At 41.4% G+C, this 18,765-nt stretch overlaps 1 protein-coding gene across 2 annotated transcripts; it reads left to right on the forward strand.

Moving 5' to 3' along the window:
- The first annotated feature begins 1,740 nt into the window (after window positions 1-1,740).
- LOC148678229 (uncharacterized) lies at window positions 1,741-18,632 on the forward strand. 2 transcript variants are annotated; one of them, XM_088632698.1, is made up of 9 exons: window positions 1,741-1,877; window positions 5,704-5,871; window positions 8,486-8,539; window positions 9,272-9,310; window positions 12,706-12,972; window positions 13,356-13,397; window positions 13,634-13,657; window positions 15,235-15,342; window positions 16,677-18,632. In XM_088632698.1, the coding sequence occupies exons 3-8, from the start codon at window positions 8,497-8,499 to the stop codon at window positions 15,318-15,320; spliced, it is 501 nt and encodes a 166-aa protein (XP_088488824.1). In that variant the 5' UTR covers window positions 1,741-1,877; window positions 5,704-5,871; window positions 8,486-8,496; the 3' UTR covers window positions 15,321-15,342; window positions 16,677-18,632. The 2 variants fall into 2 exon arrangements, with proteins under 2 accessions (XP_088488824.1, XP_088488830.1); XM_088632704.1 differs by lacking the exon at window positions 13,634-13,657.
- The last annotated feature ends 133 nt before the right edge of the window (window positions 18,633-18,765 follow it).

Below are 18,765 nucleotides of genomic sequence, written 5' to 3' on the forward strand. Positions count from 1 at the left end.
CCTGACCGCGAAACCACAAGAAGCTGCTCGTTGGACGGCAAGAGCTGTCAATCACATTCGTTGCTATGGGAGAGTTACTACAGAAGGGATTCGTTACTGTGCCTCCGGGGTTGCGGGTTCTGATTGGCTAGCGGGTGCGGCGATGGAAACATTCATACGTGGCCGTTTCAGAGTGTAGAGGGCTGCTGCTGGGGGAGCCATTGAGCTCTTACCGGAGCCCGCTGGGGACATTCTGCGCTTCAGAGCATTTTTAACCTGGAAACTGCCGGTTACAGCTCACTCCGTGACATTGTCAACAGTTGTACAAGCATCTTAAACCAGGACATAATCAAGAAGTAGAGGACATCCCCTTTTGAATAGTTGAAATTACTTTTTATTGCCAAATTGAAGGTTTTAAGCTCTGAAATTCTAGCACAAAGGCACCTCATTTTTTGTATTTAACCTGTACTTAGACCGACAGGAATAGATGTGTAAATTGAAATTGAGACCCTGGTAAACTCACATTGTTACTCCACAATATAATACCATTGCCATTGATGTAATGTGAACAATAAAATCCAAGCTGAATGCATTTTCTTACTTTTTCACATCTCTTACTTTTTCAAAATTTTAGTGTGTATCTGTTAATTAACAACACACCACCCTAATCTGGACACATTACCCTCAGACAGGTAAGCCCACACACACATCACCGGAGTTACTGCCCATTGAGAGCCACAGTCCATATACAAGTCACTGGAGTTACTGCCCATTGTGAGCCACAGTCCATATACAAGTCACTGGAGTTACTGCCCATTGTGAGCCACAATCCATATACAAGTCACTGGAGTTACTGCCCATTGTGAGCCACAATCCATATACAAGTCACTGGAGTTACTGGCCATTGAGAATCACAGTCCATATACAAGTTATTGGAGTTACTGGCCATTGAGAGCCACAGTCTATATACAAGTTATTGGAGTTACTGGCCATTGAGAGCCACAGTCCAAACACACATGACTGGAGTTACTGTCCTTTGAGAGCCACAGCTATGACATTTCCACTTGTGACCTCTGGTTCATGTTTCACTGTCCATTCTGAAGAGGTCCACTGGGTCACTATCTTTGAGGATTTGTATCAACTCTGCTCAACGGTCTATCTGTTCAGTCCTACTGTATAAAAATTCAGTTCCTTTCCTGTCAGTGAAGGCCTTTCCCTCCTAAGATCAGGAATATACAGTACCTGGTCACTCTTGCCTGGACTGATTCCAGAGCAGTGATATCTTTCAGTGGTAGCAGGCTGAGCCTCTTCCTCACTGTGCTGTGCTGTGGGAGAGAAAGCTAATATAAATTACTTACCTCCAGTATTTACCCAGTATTTCTGGGTGCATGTGTAGACAACTGCACATCTGGCTAATGGGTCAATCCAGGTGGCTTCAAGGACCTACAGCCAGTGATTGGCTGATAAATAAACATCACAGTGAATTAATGCCACTAGGAACCATTGAATTGCTAAAGTGTTAAAACCACTCATAAGATTTATATTTCATACATTAACTGAATCATTCATTCATTTTTATTTTTTATATTTAAATGATGTACAAATGGATTTCATATTTGAAAAATACATTCATGACCACAGTTTTAAGCATGCTTTGTATTACACATGAATGTGAGCTCACTTCTGCAGGAAATCCCCTTTGTGAAAGTCCATGCTTAGTGCTGATCAGAGCCGGTGACATGCACAGTGACAGGTCTGCTCTCTGGCAGGAGGAGAAGATATTTTTTCTCAATGAAGAAAAGATACAAACTGAGAGAACTAGACAACAAAGTGCCCAGTTACACTGCCAACCAGAGGAGTTCAAGTCACAGTGCAGCAGTTTGGCACCACAGAGCCTGGTAAGAGCAAAACAGATATTGCATTGTTGTTTTTGTTTTGCTCTTGAAATTATTTCTTTAGTACTGTATTATTAAAGTTCTCATTATTATCGAGGACATGTTTTGATGGGACTGACCAAACCTCCGATTCTGAGAAAGTAATAGTTTTCACACACACGCTGGTGTGTCCCTAAAATTTTAGGACACTTCTGTTTGCAATGTTTCATGGACAAGATGAATATTCAGCTTAGCTGTAAAAATCTGTCTACTGTATCTCTCTGTGAGCAGGACAAATGACAGAATCAGATGGTGAGCTGTGTCAGATTTAACCTTTGAAATGAGGCAATGGATTGTTTGTGCTTTGCTGACGATCCCCACCGAGTGGTTTTATACTGCAGCTGACAAAGAAGTTTATGTTTACTGTCAAATGTAAGCTTTCAAAGCAGCACGTATTCCGGTGAAATTTTGCCTGCATTCTCTATGTAGGTATAGATACTTGGTGATGGATTGATATTGAATGAATGTCCTCAGGAACTACAGCCAAGCAATGTTTAAAGGTCTCTTCAATTCTCTGCTGGCTTTGAGTCTGGAGAAAGGCCTCGACTGGCTGAATTATTTTAGTTATTAATTCCTCTGGAGGTTCAGTACTGAGTGTCCAATCCACAGGAGCAATGGTGGGGCGGTATAGAACAGAGGAAAGGGCTTCTTTCAGTATAGTTACTACACACACTACTGACATTAACTGCGTAACTTCTTAAAATGATTTTTTCACGATTTGTCTGAAATACTTCACGTATTTTAATCTTTCCTCCACACTGTGTTCATGCAGCTCTGTGATAGGAGCCAGGGGGGGCACTGCTGATGGCAGTCCCTCATATTCTCAAATCCACCACAGTCCTGTGATGAAGACTCAGAAAGTGCATGTCCGCCCTCTAGGGTGTTTCTGTGGACATCAAGCGCAGTGAGGGGAACCCCGGGATTTGCATAGTCATGGTATTACAGAGGCAGACAGTCTGAGGGCTTCTATAGTGATACCTGGTCAGCACACTCATTCCTTATTCAATCAGCAGTTACTGTAGCAGACGGGACTGAGGTTTATGATATGGGATTTGTGGGTTTTCAGAAAACTCTCGATGTAGGTCCTCATGAGAGAGACATCAAGCTGCCAGTTTGCAGCAGTAAAGAAACTGCTATCCTCCAATGCTCCATGCTTTCTGCTGCAAGTGCTGACCTTTCAAAGCTATACTAACAAGAACTGTAGCTATAGCAGAAAGAGTGGTATAGAGCTCCCCCTGCTGTCCAGCAAGTGTTTAATTTCCATGTTTGGAGTCCACAGAGTTTGGGGGAGAAAAAGGCGAGTGGCAAGGGTAGAGATTCTGAGGGGAGGTTCCACATTAATACTACGACTGTCTATAGCTGACACCCACATACAGGATATGTTGTTGAACTTTACAGTGTTTAAATCAGAAGTTCTGTGAAACCCAGTTATCTATACAGAATTGGAGATGATATTCCAACCTCAATCCCACACATTCTGCCAACACAAATATTGTTATGTCCTCACGCCAGAATTTTCTTAGTTTGGGGATCCAGAAATTAATTGATACTGCAGGCAAAATGAAATGACCCCAGAGGAAATATGTACTTTTCCAGTAATGAATACAGTGACATTCTGCTTGCTGTTTAGAACATTTTATTTTCAAATCCCCCTGGCTGTGCATCGCTTGAATTACATGGAAAAATGGAAATCTGCTCCGGTTGCAGTCCAACGCTCAGGTGACGCCCTTCTCTGCCCAGGTGCAGTGGGACCAGGGTGCTGGAGCTCTGCTGGACACGCATGCAAACCACAGCCAGCAACACGGATGAGTCACGCCACGATCGCTCATTTATTCATCAACATGAATAACTTGGCTGCTTGTTAACCTTCAGGCTATGTAGCAGCTTTCCTTGTCCTTGTGGCAGATGCTCACCGTCGGGACCCGAGATAAGACCTGCAGTAAATGTCAAGAAATTCTCTTTAGACAACGGCTTTCCATGAGAGCACAAAGGTGGCTGTCTTGCTGGAACAGCAAGCCAAACAGGCCGCTAATTTCACGTGCGCCCAGGAAATCCTTCTTTACGCAAAGTGTGGTGGGGGTCTGAAACAAGCTACCATGCCATGTTGTCAAAGCTCTCGATCTGGTTTCGACCAAGAAACTGCAGGAAGAGATCCTCAGATCAGTTTTCTACTAGCAGCCAAGTGAGCTCGATGGGGCTCTCTTGCATAACCATTCTTAATTTCTGCTCAGCCAGTATTTTAGTCCAGTACAGCCCTCTGAGCGTGACCTCAGCTTAGGCTCCCCACCAGCAGGAACAATGCAACATGGTACAACCAAACCACCAGTTTATGACAGTCAATGCAGAGATTTCTGCAAAAGGATGGAAAGACCAACTCTTGAAGAGACCACATGGCTGCTACACGTTTATTTACACATGAATCTGCCCTGGGAAAATATACCACAGGTTTGTACAGAAATATCCCAGTAGGTTTTTACATTGAACTGGGACATTTCTATTGAAATATATATATTGTTACAAATGGAGGGTTACAAAAATGGTGAAAATCAGAGATTGACCAAGCGGTTAAGTAAAATAACCATTCATTACCCCCAACTTCTAAGTTTTTTCTAGCAATATACCCGAGCGGCTGGTATAATTAGAGGCTCATGAATTCTTTGTTCTCCAGCAGAACTTTGATGAGAGGAGTAATAATTCAGGCACAAATATTTATTACAATGACACAAGACACAGATTACACTATGCACAACAAAACATACAACACACAAGTTACTCTATGTACAAACAAGGCGTTTCAGAGGCCTAACAGTGTGGTCACCCAGAAAATCCCAGACTGTTACTAAGCATTAAACCCACAATGCCTACAGAGCCCACATAAGAGATGAGCTGCCTTCTAACTAAATGCAATGTAACCTGCAGTTAAATCTCTCATCACCACGGATGCCACAAAATAAATGGGAGCCTACAGTATATCTCTATCCATAAAATGCACCCTAAACAGGAAAGACATTACTGAGGTATCTTTTACCTAGAAAACCCAAGTTCCCTAAAAACACAGAATAGCACGCTCTCTAACAAGATTTGGATACTTAGCTCTAGTCAGGTTTGTTTTGATGATCATAAATTAGGGGCTCTAGCTTCAAGTCCCAACTCCTCCGAACTCCTCTCTCTTCATGTGATCTTATATTGTGTGTTTCTGTACTGCTCCTTGACGATCATTAATCCACAATTTACCTGGGTGTACTAAGGTAATTTACAATTCTTTCTGCTCAAGGGACCCCCCCAGACCTCAGCAAATTTCCTCTCGGCTTTGAAGTTAGGAGTGTTTACTCTTCCCAGTGTCACAAACCTGTCTGAAATCTAAGAGACACTTCAGTCACCTAAAGCTGTAACAATATATATATATATCAGTTTCAGGCTATTTTCAAAAGAGATGGAATGTGTGTTTATGAGAATGAGCAAATATTACTGTCACTGTGGGGATAAAGTGAGTCTTTACTGAGACAGTAACTCCTGACACAGACAATTGGGGGACTGTAAAATAAATGACTCTTTTAAATTCCAAAAGTTTCAGATATTTGTTTTGGGTCTCTTTGCATCCTGTATAAGGTGTGGAACAGAAAATAACAATATAGCGAAAGGTTTGTCTCTGGAAAAGAATGGACTGGAATGAGCTTCAGTGGGCGGATTATCAAAAAACACGTGATTATTAAAAACCACAAAAAAAATTGCATGAAAAAGGAGCATTTGTAGGATGTTCCATGTTGCAGTCATGTCTGTGTATTTGCAGGGATACACTGTGGGCCACTAAACTTGAGAGCAGGAGTCTAGGCATTGTCTGGAGGAAGTTCTGAGCACGAAGGACATGACCCGTATGAGCTGAGGATCTGTCAACAAGCGGTAGACTGCGTGATCTCAACAGTGACCAGAATAGAAGACCGCCAAACTACTGGTAAAAGTAAGCAATGGACAGATAAGAACACAGTGCAGACATTGCAGTTTGATTTGTTTTTTTTTTATCTGTGTTGAAATCCCCTGGGGAGGAGAACCACAGATCATTTCAACTGATAGTGCTTAGTCATCATGGCGGCATGGGTTCTTATCTAGTCTTGCTGAAAGCATGAAAACCTTCCGATTAGGCTGCTCGACTTTATATTCGATGATTCCCAGAAGTATTTGCCATGCTTGACAGAAAACTAGTTAAAACGAGTTAAATTTAGAAAAATACTACAGCTTTTAAAAGGGCAATGAACAAGGCTTGAGCAACAAAATAACATTACTTTTGTTTTGTTAACTGTGCTCTGCTTCATCTTAAATTTGCTAATGTTCGGCTAAAGAGTATTATACACGCTGTCAAAATAGTTTACTATATCCAGCTTACAGAAAACCGTAGAGTATAGACAGCAGGTAATTTTATTTTTAAACATACAACAGAAGCATGTATAAATTAAGCATTGCTGCTGGGTTCCAGGAAATCCCCAATACGGTTTATTGTAAGGCATGCACCTTTGCAACAGAGTGTGTCAGAGTTTCAGTATTTATTTACAGGAGACTGTGTTGTAGCAGGAAATTATAAGGCCCAAGTGCGAAAGAAGTTGTTGAAGAGGGGAAAATTAAGCTTTCATTTTTCCCTAGTAATGACTTTTTTTTCTATATACAGCACAGCAGTTGCCTAGTGTACTGAGAATGCGTTGAAAACAATTTAAAAAAGGAGCCAAGTCATAAGGGTATTCATTCATTGGTATGGTTTGGTAGTTCAGAGAGAAACACTGCAGACCTCAGCCCTCTGTCCTTGCAGTAAATTCCAGTCAAGGTTTGAAATGTCTGTCAGTGTGTCATGTTTTGTGAGTTTTGTGAGTTTTCGCACACTGGTGTGGAAGTGTGCTGGGCAGCGAGGTGGGCAGGGGTCTGTCAGAGGGAGAGAAAATCAGTCCCACACGGCAGAGGACTGTCTCGGTGAGATGCTGTGCAGGATCACCTACTTTCACCCGGTGATCCTAGAACAGCTAGACCCTGCCCTGGAGAGCAGCGCTATTCTCTGTTTGCTTGCAAAACAAGCCTGAATATCCCGGAATACCACAAAAATGATAGATTAGTGCTGAATTAGATTCCTATGCTCTCAGACTCAGACTGAAGAAGCTGAACCATTTTAGTCTTTAACACAGCAGACTATGAGAGGACCTGATACAAATATTCCAAATCCTTTGATATTCCAAAGGCATTGATAATGTCAACCCAGCAGAGTGATTCAGAATAAACAGCGAAACACGAACCAGAGGACACAAGTGGAAACTACAGGGTAGTGTATTTAAAACCAAGAATAGGAGGCAGTTCTTACCAAAATGGGTAGTAGGAGAGAGGAAAAAGCTACCTAGCCATGTTGTCGAAACAGATACCCTGGCTTCTTTCAGGGGTGAGGGCCAAATGGTCTCCTCTCATTTATAGCTGTTCTTATGTTCTTATGACCATCAGTGAAAAGGAACAACGTTCCAATTATTCCTATTGCAGGGAAAAAAAAGATGATAAAACTTGCCTTTAAGTATTCATTATGTCATTGCACTACACAGACGCCAGTTTTTGTAATAAACCAGAAGGAACAGGTTTGAGTCAGAGTCATTGGCGGGAAAGAGTGGCCATTTCCTTCAGGTCTGAATCACAGCAGCGTATCTCCAGAGAAGATCTTGAGGAAAACAAAGAAGGAGGAAGAAGTTTTTTCACTCGCATCCGTATGTATCTGTTTTCAAACAGGAACCAGCTCATTTCTTTTGGCCTCTTCTTTATCTTGAAATCAGTATATGATTCTTAACTTTTGGAAACTATACAGAGAGTACTTTAATTCTGCGCTGGGCTTGCACAGTGTTCTAGCAGTGTGGGGAGAATCTTCCTTCGAAAAGTAAACTACTTTGTTGGCAACTACTTTTTATATCACAATTTATATATTCAATATTCTTATTTCGTTTTATGTGATATATTAGCATGGGTGCATTCTGTTATCAGCTGTATTCATATTGAGTAAAGATAAAAGCTTGTCGTGGCTCTGTAACGGATTTCTTTACAGGTTGTGTGTTGAAAGCAGCAGGCAGTATTCACACAGCTCACTGCGGACTGCCGTATACAAGCTGTAGAAAGTCACGTTCAAGCTGAAGGAAAATGAGCTGTCTAAAGCAGAGACTGTAGTGGTGGGGTAATACAGGCAGGAGAATACGTCTATCAGCTTTGAGGCTGTTTCCGTCTTTACATGGGGACAAATTAAGTCACTGCACTTTACGTTTATCTTCTCAGTTTGGGGACAGATCACTAATGCACTTCAAAGACAAAAGTATATCTTCATACAAATTAGTGCTTTTTAATAATTTGTCTCTGTACCGTAGATATCAAAGCTGTATCAGTCAATACCTGGATCATGAAATTAACGATGGATATAATTTTTTCACAACATATGTATTGAACTGAAATCATTAAACACATTGCCTGTAATCAATCTTTGCTAAGCTAATATGAATAGTGCATGCAATGATGAAGAGTGACCATGTCAACCACAAAGCCTTATTCTTGACCCCGTATGTTCACAGGCAGCACCAGTATGAACAGAGTAAACTCACTTTGTATGTTTCTACTCTGTGCAGGTACGTAAGTATCCATCTTTTCAGTTTCCATGAACCTATGATACTATCTACAACATTACTTGCAGTTACACAAATTTCCTTTTGATTTAGTGTATTGAACCACCCTGTTTGCATAGCCTGTGTCAATAACTATGAAAGCACTCAATGACAACTTGTTTGAAGGCCGCTATATAAAAAAGAAATTGAAAATTGAACAGGATCTCTGTCAGTCCACCCTGGTTCCAGTCTGGTCTGTGTCATCAGCCCACCCTGACCAGGGTGTCCTCAGTTGACCTGTACAAGTCGCCGAGCTGCCCCAGCGTTGGCTGGGCAGGAGTCAACCAAGGCGTGCTGCCCTTACTGTGCCACGCCCACACCCAGCATGTGTCAGGTGCCAGTGAGCTGGCAGGGCTGCCCACTCTCCTGTCTGTGCAGACAGCTCTGAGCCCTCTTAGCTTGGCTGTGTGATTAAAATGCACATGGTTCCAAAAGGGTTCATTTCATAAAGCAGTGTGCGCAGTCTTCTTTACCCCTGTCATCCTGGTGAGCTGAGCTGGTTACCAGCTGGTGTTCAGCCAGTACTACAAGGATTCTGTAGCGTTTTACTTAAGTTGTCGGTGTTAGTCTCATCTAGCTGCAGATCCTCCCTAAAATAATACTAATAAATGCAATAACCCGTTAGCTCAGGAAAAAAAGCTTCCTGTTCAGTTTCAAACACACTTTGTAATGTATAAATTGATGTTTCATTTGCAGGGATAGCTAAGACTCAAGGCCCACCTATAGACATGACAGGTATGTATATTTCAGTTCCAGCATGATTCTGTCAGTAACAAGAAATGCTGTATCTGTGCTGTGTGTGCAATGAGCTCCTCTGTGCTTAGTGTTTAAGTACTTTGACAAACAATTTAATTAATTTATCAACCCTTATTCTTGTGGAGAAATCTTCATCACAGGAGCAGGACAGTCTTGTGTAGATTTCATTTTTATTGAGCTCAATAAGTACAACAACATGGCTTTAGTATGTAATGTGTCTTCTTCATTTAAGAATTTCACAAAATGGGATAGCATACTGTAGGCAGGGTCTGAAACATTAGTGGATACATGCGGTTCTGGAGAGACAGCAAAGATAGAAGAGAGGGAGGTTTAGCACTACATGTAAAAAATAATGTCCAGGGTTGAGGACTAAAACTAGAGGAATCAAGGGTTTAAAAAACTATAGGCATTAAAACCAAATTCAGATATTATAATAAAAAAAGTGTAAGTATTGGGGAAAATGAAGTTTTGTTTCTGGGTATTTTTGTGCATATATTGTACAGTAAATCATGTTGAAACACTAATGTTTTTCTATTCAACCCCCTCCAGTTTCAGATCGGCATAAGTATTGGGAGAAATTAACTAGTGTAAAGTTACTATTTGATTGCCTTATATGCAATGACTGCCTGAAGTCTGTGACCCATTGACATTATCTTGATATATTAATTTGAGATGCTTTGCCAAGCTTTAAAGTCAGCCACGTTCTTGTTTATATGTTTTCCTGACTTTAGTAACCTCTTCAATGAGTGAAATGAATGCCCAACAGGATTCAAATAAGGAGACTGACTTGGCCAAACTGTCTTGCTGCAGGGTGAATTAGGTATTTTTGGACATGGACAGACAAAATGATTCTGGCCATGACACTACCTCCACCATGTTTCATGAATAAGGTGGTGTGCGTAGAATCACTTGCAGTTGCTTTCTTTCCCCAAGCTTATGCCTTTCTGTCACTTTGATAAACTAAGTTTGACCTTTATCTCATCTGTCCATAAAACTGTTCCAGAACTGCTGTGGCTCAAGTTTTTACTTCTTTGCAAATTCTAATCTAGTCCTTGTGTTTTTAGTGCAGATAAGATTTTTCTTACAGAGCAACCCTTATAGTTCTCCCAACTCTTCTGCGAACAGCGAGTTTAGATCATTTCACTGCACTCTGTGGATTGTCTGCAGTTTCTTTACCTTTACCTTCCTTTCCTTTCTTCACAGCTCTAATGATTTTCTGTCATTGACAGCTGTTGTCTTCCTCAGATGACCTGATCTTTTCCAGTAGTTCCTTTCATTTTAAATTCATCTCATATTCTTGATTTTGAGATTCCCAGTTTCTCTGTGGTAATTCTAATTGGAATTTTCTTTGCTGCCATTTTCACAATTGCTTGCCTTTCTGTCACAGATCATGTTTTTGTCACGATCGCAAACCCCTCCTCTTAAGGGCGCTCCAGCCCTCCCTTGTTTTGCCTCATTCCCCTCACCTGTTCCTTATTCCAGCCCCTTTTCAGTTCCACCTTAAAAGCCAGACGCTCGTGCTAATCCGGGCTTTGCAATGGGCCCTCCGTCATGCAAGCCTGGGTCCTGATGCGTCTGGGTCCGTTATGCTTTTAACTTTCTGTGCCTGTTCCCGTTTCCCCTGCCGGTCCCGACCTTGTTCTGGTTTTTAATCTCCCGTCTTGGATGGATCGTTCGTGTTCGTGACAGTTTTGGGTATGCCTCTTGAGATTATGAGTTCCAAAGGTTAATATACAAGGATGTGCTGTACATTCACAGTTCTTTTATGTTTTCACAATTAATGCAACATGGAACACCTGAGTGGGGCAGCACAGTAATGCAGTGGTAAAGACAAATATCCTTAATATACATCAAAAATGACAAATTTCAATTCGCTGTCTCAATACTTGAAGTTTTCACCGTGTCAACAAAATCAAGGAGGTACTGGATTTATAAAGAAAGAAACAATTGTCACTGGATATTTTCACTTCCTCACATACAGTAGACTGTAGAAAACCCCTCAGTGGGTATCAGGAACTGAAACAGAATAGTCAATAATGAGTGCTTTCATACATTGTTTGTCTGGGTCTGTCTGTATTGAGTGAGCAATCAAGACTGAAAACCATTAGATCACTACTATCTGATTAATGGTTTTGAAGTATACTGTGAAACTGTACAAATCCAAAATAAAGGTCTATAATTATGAAGGAATGAGACAGGATAAATGTTGAATGAGTGAAGAATGGGTGGTAGCAGTTTACAGATGTCCTGCTTGAAGTACAGAACAGATTCCTCTCAAGAGTGCAACAGTAAGCACATCAATGGTTAGAGAACAGTGACCCAGAAGGTTTCAATAAACCAAAAAAAGGTGAAACAACGTACATTATTAACTGCTTAAAAAGAAAAGATTTCAGTTACATAGAAAAGAGTAACTAAATAAAATACCAGCACAAGATATTACAAAGGCCAAAAAGAAAGCATAAGATAGATAAGATCACTCTATTGGCCATATACAATTTCTTGTATTAGGAATTTGTCTTTTAGCATACCCCAACTTGCTCTCCATGAGAGACACAGACAGGGAGAGAAGCTAGGAATGCTAAACATAATTAAATGTCATTTTCAGTATCGCAAAAGCGACAAATAAAAGGAAGAAGTCTAGATTCAGAGAGAAAAATGCCTTCTTTCGGAAAACCCTTATCTAATATTAATCAAACATGCCAGAAGGGCTGAATGTCCTCTTCTTGTTATAACTTTTCTTATTTACTTATGAGAGCAGTACAATTCAACTCAGGGCAGTGCTGTGCTCCTCACACTGTCTTCATAGTTGAAGTGATATTAGTCTCAATGGCTTTCAAACTTCACCATGCAATCTTAATGGTATACAGTACATTGACACATAAATAACTTACACTCTGCAGGGAGATTCAGATCTACTCAACAGCAACTGGAAATAATTTATGATGTGATTTAGATCCTCAGTCATCTCATGCAATGTCCTTTTGCTTGGAATAAACTAGAGAAATGTCAGTGCAAATTAATCTTGGGTTTACAAATCATCCAGGGACAGATGGATCATACTCAGGGCAGGAAATGCTGAACATCTTGTGTTTTGGCAGGTTGGGATTAGAAGGGACAGTTGGACTTTAACAAAACTCTCTGAAAACTTGTGAATGAGAGCTTGAGCTGATCTGCTTGTCAAGGTATTTGATTCTTTGTGAGTACGACAGCAGCCTCATACTAGCCAGCCCAGGACCATGGAAACTACCTTTGAAAAAACAACAGTAATAACAAATAACGACTAGCCTGTCACCCATCTCTGCCCTGTGCCAGGTTTCAGGCGTGAAGTGTAATTTGTCTTTTTGCTCCGATTTTTAATTTCGCACCATGCTCAGTCTGCCAGGGGGGAGAGGCCCGTGTGACCCTCACAGTCCCCCAAGCGAGCGCCTCCTGTCTCACAGTGTTCAAGAGCGGAGGAGGAGGGCAACAAGTCTGCCACTCCTGTGGGAAAGGCCAGCCTGAGTGCAGCAGGAACTTCTGGCTGATTGTGAGCGGAGACAACGTTACCCTGGTCATTCGGAATTTCACCGGCTCAGTGCAGGGGCTATACCACATTGAGCATGGAAGCAGCTCTATCGCTCTGAATCTGAAAGAACAAACCGGTGAGCACATTTTCCTCTGTCGAGAGCACATTCTGCGTTTGTAAACCGCACAAATCATACTATTATACTATACAGTATATGTGAATGTATGCATATCAATATTGTAATAATACTACTGTAGTAGTTCAGGTGGGTAACTGCGTCAGCATGTGTAGGCTGCAAAGGAACAAGTAATAGGTTTATTCCATGCTGAAAAGAGAAGAAAGGAAGCACAACGTTTCGGCTGTGGAGCCTTCCAGCCGAAACGTTGTGTTTCCTTTCTTCTCTTTTCAGCATGGAATAAACTCGCTACTTGCTCCTAATACTACTAGGGTTTTATATAATACTATTATAGTATTAGTGTATACTAGTAGATGACTCTAGGTGCCCTCTGTCTGTTTCAGACTGCCCCAGGGAGACGAGCACAGCGCCAGGCGAGCTGAAAGGTAAGAGCCGACATGTGAACTCCTGCACCGCTGGATTACTGCCGCTCTGGCCGGCGCACCAACAGCTAACATCTGAAAACGATAAGAAGGGTAATCCGTGCGTTCTGATAGTTCGTCCGAGAGGGTCGTTCATTTGTGATCTTGCAAGGAACTAGCAACGACGTTTGAAAAGAATCGTGTGTTATGTGTTATTGTCTGGTTGTTTTGACTGTCCTTAGATTTTATTATTTTCGCAGGCTCGTGCGCCGATCACAAGTACTGTAAGTGTAAATTCATGTTCCCTCGATTCAAATATGAACTCTGGAGCGATCGCTCCACCTTGTGGTGTTAAGAGGTCATTTTTTTCTTATTTGGTCATTTTTTCTTATTTTCGAAACCGTTTTCTCTATAGGGAAAGTCAGAATCTATTTTCATTAGTTTTAGCTGAAATGAAACGGAGATCATATTTAGCGTTAAGTACTTCTTATTAGTAGCAGAAAGTCTAGATTTTATCTTCTTGGCCGATATGAACTCTAGTTTACTTCCTAGTTTTGAAGGCTGAGCAGCTGAGGTCTGAACACACAGCAACTTGTTAGGAGCGGTAAGCACAGCATTACAAACCTGGAAAAAAACAACGTCAGGCAGTAGCTTTTCAGCACCAGACTGAGAGCAATGTGTGCAGATACACACAGTTTTACAAAGAGGAAAAAAACACCTTCACAACACTGTGAACTTCCATCTATCCATTTTCACTCCGCATTTCCCGGTGAGGGTCGCGGTCACTGTGAAGGGGAGGTTTAAATATCTAGACATATACGGATTCTTAGGTGTTTTTGATTTCTCTGAACATGGACCTGATAGAATGTGGAAATCACCACACAGATTATTCTCTAAATTAATAATAAAATACAATTTGGAAAAGCTCTGTGGAAACCTCATTTAGACCCAAAATGTGTGCTAGGGAAATCAATTCACCTCTACATGCAGAATTAAATCATGATGTTGGGACTTGATTTACCCAATTCAATTTCAGGTTATCTGACATTTGCGCTTCATATACAGTAGTACATCTACAGCAGTTCTCTTAAGAACCCTTAATCTTTCAGTCCATCTGGGTATGGAATTAATACCTCTGACATTTCATGTAACCAGTTTAGTTGTCTTACTCATCGTGCAGGCAAAGGCTATCCAACACTGGTAGATTACTCAACGCTGATAATCCTGCCAGGCGGATATTTTACTGTGCGTGTGCCTTCCGTGAGGTTTACGATGATCCCAGTAGATCTTTACACCACAGTGTTAGAATGTGGGGAACGAGGCTGTGAAGAAACAATAAAAATAAAAGTGAAAGGAATGGAAAGGAAGAAAAAAACACCCAAGTGCTCCCTGAGTGCTCCCTCTCCACTTCCGGCTTTTGTTCTCCTGTGCTATATCAGCTACTGACTTTCCTCTCTTTCTCATACCTGAAAAAGGCTCCACAGCTTAAACGTTGTGTTTCTCTTCTTCTCTTTTCAGCATGGAATAAACCTTATCGCTATAGTATACTTTACGCTATAAATTGTTGCATTTTGTTGGGTTCTAATTGCTTCCCACACTGTCTGGGTGAAGAAAGTGGAAAGTCAAAAATACACTTTCCACTGCATAGCTCCTTCTAGTTCAGTCCCACCCATTTGATATTTCATTTTTTTCTTTTTCTGCCTATCTCTAATAGTTGTGTTTGTCCATGTGATCACATTAGATTGAATTTGCCAGGAATCTCCCCTGATCTGAACTCTGTTTAGTGTTTTGCCTTGTTTGAGTGGTGTGAAAAATCGGAGGTCTCTGTCCCCTGTCCTAACCGGTACCTGTACACTGACAGATTCTGTTGCTGCTGCCCCGACTGCTCCAGGGTGGGCTGTGGTCTTGGTGCCTTTTGTGGTCCTGATGCAAGTGGGCTGGCTGTAGAGTGAGACTGCACAGGAGTCTGGTGGGTATTTGATGTGCACTCATTGATACTGCACCACTATATACAGTATAGGAAGGGTACAGAGTGGTGTCCATACAAGGATTTTATATGACGCTTACACACAGCAGTTTTTTAATGATTTTTCAGAACAGATCACTCCGAATAAATGAACTGCATTTTAATTTTGGAAAGAAGACCAGTCCAATTTAGGGATTGAAAGCAGATCCCTGGCACTGCAGGGCAGCTTGTCACTTCCTCACTGACAGCACTGTCAGAGAGCAGACATGATGCCACATGTACAGCTGAATGTGAATTGCAATTGTCACATGATCAGCTAGGTCTTTGCCATATTTTCATAAGAGGTCATGCGCATTAAGCGCAATGAGCAGAGGCGGTTTAGTGCAACACATACGAAGAGCCAGTTACTGTGAAGCCAGACCCTTTTGAATCCCACATGTCCAGAAATGGTGATTTTGCTGTACACTGCTGGTTTTAGGGTCTGAAGGCAACATTGTTTTAAACCTTTGGCCGCCACATGCCAGTTACCGCTGTGATTCCTCCTGCTTAAAACCCCCAAAACCAGAAGGATGTAGTCTTCCAGGCTCATGGTCTGACTGTGCTCGCAGCACTTATACTACAGTAACAGGGATGGGGTTAAAGGGGAACTGCAAGGCTGTTTTATACAGTATTTCAGTAAAGCATTGATGAGTTAATTTCATCACAATAAAAGTAAAATGTATAGAGTAACTTGTAATACTGTACCTCAAATTGACATCTGAAGAGCATTGTAAACAAGCAAACTTGTGAATACATCTCTTCTAATCCAATAGAAATATCGCTCTCCATTGTAGACCAATACTACTAGTTAACTCCACATGCAGAACACATTGGAACACTCCGCAGTGAAATGTCTGCTGCACAACAACATGTCGCTCATACATAACATCACATTAGTCATTACGGAGACTAGTGAGCAGGAAGGACCACTTCACGTTGCAATTCATGGGCAATCAAATGCAAGTCTGCAACAACATGACAACTTGTAGTACTTTCACAAAGTTCATGTTTATTTCGAAATTTGTGATATTTTTCAACAACGTCAATGACGTTATTTTGTTACCAAGGTTTAATAACCGGTCTGAGAATTAGGGATTGCAGTTCTCCTTTAAATATTCACTACTTAACACACTGCATGTGCAACAGAAAAGCATGGTAACTCTACTGTAGCATATACTGTACAGTTTTAGCCCCCATGCTGGTTTTTATAGTCCTCCTCACAATATGCTAGAATCTTTGCATGTTGAGTACTGATGTGACGATGTAGCCTAATCAGCTTTCCCATGCACTCACCCCAGGGTGGAGGGACAGTGTCTGCATGACAGATCATCTGTGCTGGACATTACTGGGACAAGATGAAGGACCCTCATTCTCTGCTTCATGCAATGGCTTTGGTTTGCATATGGATTTCTAGTAGTGCCTTGTATTCTTATTAGGCTATCCTGAACTCTGTAAAGTGCTGGCAGTTTGCTCTTCATCACAGTTTTAAACTTTTCCTCCTCACTGTGGAGGTGGGGATTTAGTTCATAACCTCAGGAGCTTAGATCTCAGATCTCAGGTGCTGTCCATCACGTGTGGGAGCTGGAGACAGGAAGCTTTCTAAACCCAGTCAACCCTGGAGTTGAACATTCACAGGCTACTGTGGCACAGTCTGTGCAACTCCAACCCACTTTGGCTGCAGACACTCACAGGAGTGCGCTCAGCGGATTAGTAATGAAAACTCATGAGAATTTATTTGGAAAATTGAAGATGTTACTTAAATTGCAGTAAAGCTTTGCCCCACTAAACAAAGCATTTTTCATCAGCATAAGACCAGCTGAAAGACTGCCAAATGGGCTGAATGGTTTGCACTTTTTCTTAAGCAAGCAGGCTAGTCAGCTGATCTGGTTAATTTACTTGTCCCACCAGACCCTCTAGCGTGGTATGGACAGTCCCTCACACATTTAAATCATATAACCTATATTTATAATATACATGTTTATTCTGAAAATACAGATTGTATACATAAACACCTCAGAAGAAAACATAATGAAACATCTTCAATCAGTGACAGTCTCACTGCTGTGCCTGTACCAGGCCAGGAGTGGGCGCCAGCACCAAGGCTGGGCTGTGTCTCTTTGCAGTTTCTGTGTGGTTACAGGCTTGGACACACAGGTTGAGACAGGTCAGTGTAACAGCACAGGAGTCCATGGTCTGTGAGATCAGACTGGACCAGGACAGCAGACCAGGCTGAGCTTCCAGCTCCTGTGTGCTGGGTCACTGAATAGATGCTGTACTGTCACAGATAAGAAAGTACCATGAACATACAGTATGATGACTAATTATTGCATTTAATCTTAGTGCCTATATGTTATGTATATACACATCATGTATATACACATTATTAAATAAATACTATATCAGTCAAATAAGTAGCTCAACAATTGCATCATGAGTTTGTTATAGTAAGTACTGTAAGTAAAACTGTGATGGCATTTGCTGTACTGTTGCCCAGACCTGAGACACTGGGAGACAATACATGGAAGCTGGCTAACCAGTCAGCTAAAAATAGTAAAAATAATGCTGTCCTAATTTCAGATGGACACACACACAAACATAATAACAAAAATAATGATGATGACAATGATGATGATGATGATGCCAAGCACATCTATCCAGGCAAGGTATGTATTGAGGGCTCGCGTTTCTAAGCTGGAGGGGGACACAGGCAGGAGTCTCAAGAGCAGGGGCTGTGACCCCTGAACACCAGCACTGCACTGCCTGGCACTGGCTGTGTGTTCTGTGCAAGAACTCCATCTGACCAGTCAGTCCACCAGCACCCCTCCGGCTGAACTCACTGAACAAACCTCCCTTCCCCGTGTCTCTGTTCTGGGCTGTGATTAGACCAGGATATGTTTACAACGCTATTATAACTCAGCATGGGTGTTTCTTGGTCTTTATTCTTTTCTTATATATTAGAATATAAAAACCTGGAACTTTAGATAATTTTATAAATTATTAGTAAACTGAGTTTCTGAGACGTGGAGGCTTCAGAAACAGGTTTATTGACTCTTTATTGCTCTGCTTCTCCATGCACCCCCATCCTGTGGAGATGGGTTCTGTTCCGACCCACTCCAGTCATTTTATTGCATTTTAAGAATATTTGGATATTTTGGAAAGAGTGTTTTTCTTGTTTCGCCTGCTATGCCTGTTATAAACGCTGTGCATCTTACTGACAATAACATTACCGGCAACAATAAAATGGTCTGAAGAAAGTTGGCTATTTTCTTTGACCCCTGGAAAGTTTAACATTTAGTTTTTTTTCCTTGATAACGTACTGTAGGTTTAAGGATTAACAATTGTTACCACTCTTTCCTAGTTCTATACACCACCTTACATGATAAATCA

The sequence above is a fragment of the Lepisosteus platostomus genome, chromosome 1, assembly GCF_059453375.1.
Source record: "Lepisosteus platostomus isolate fLepPlt1 chromosome 1, fLepPlt1.hap1, whole genome shotgun sequence".
NCBI classification, from domain to species: domain Eukaryota; kingdom Metazoa; phylum Chordata; class Actinopteri; order Semionotiformes; family Lepisosteidae; genus Lepisosteus; species Lepisosteus platostomus.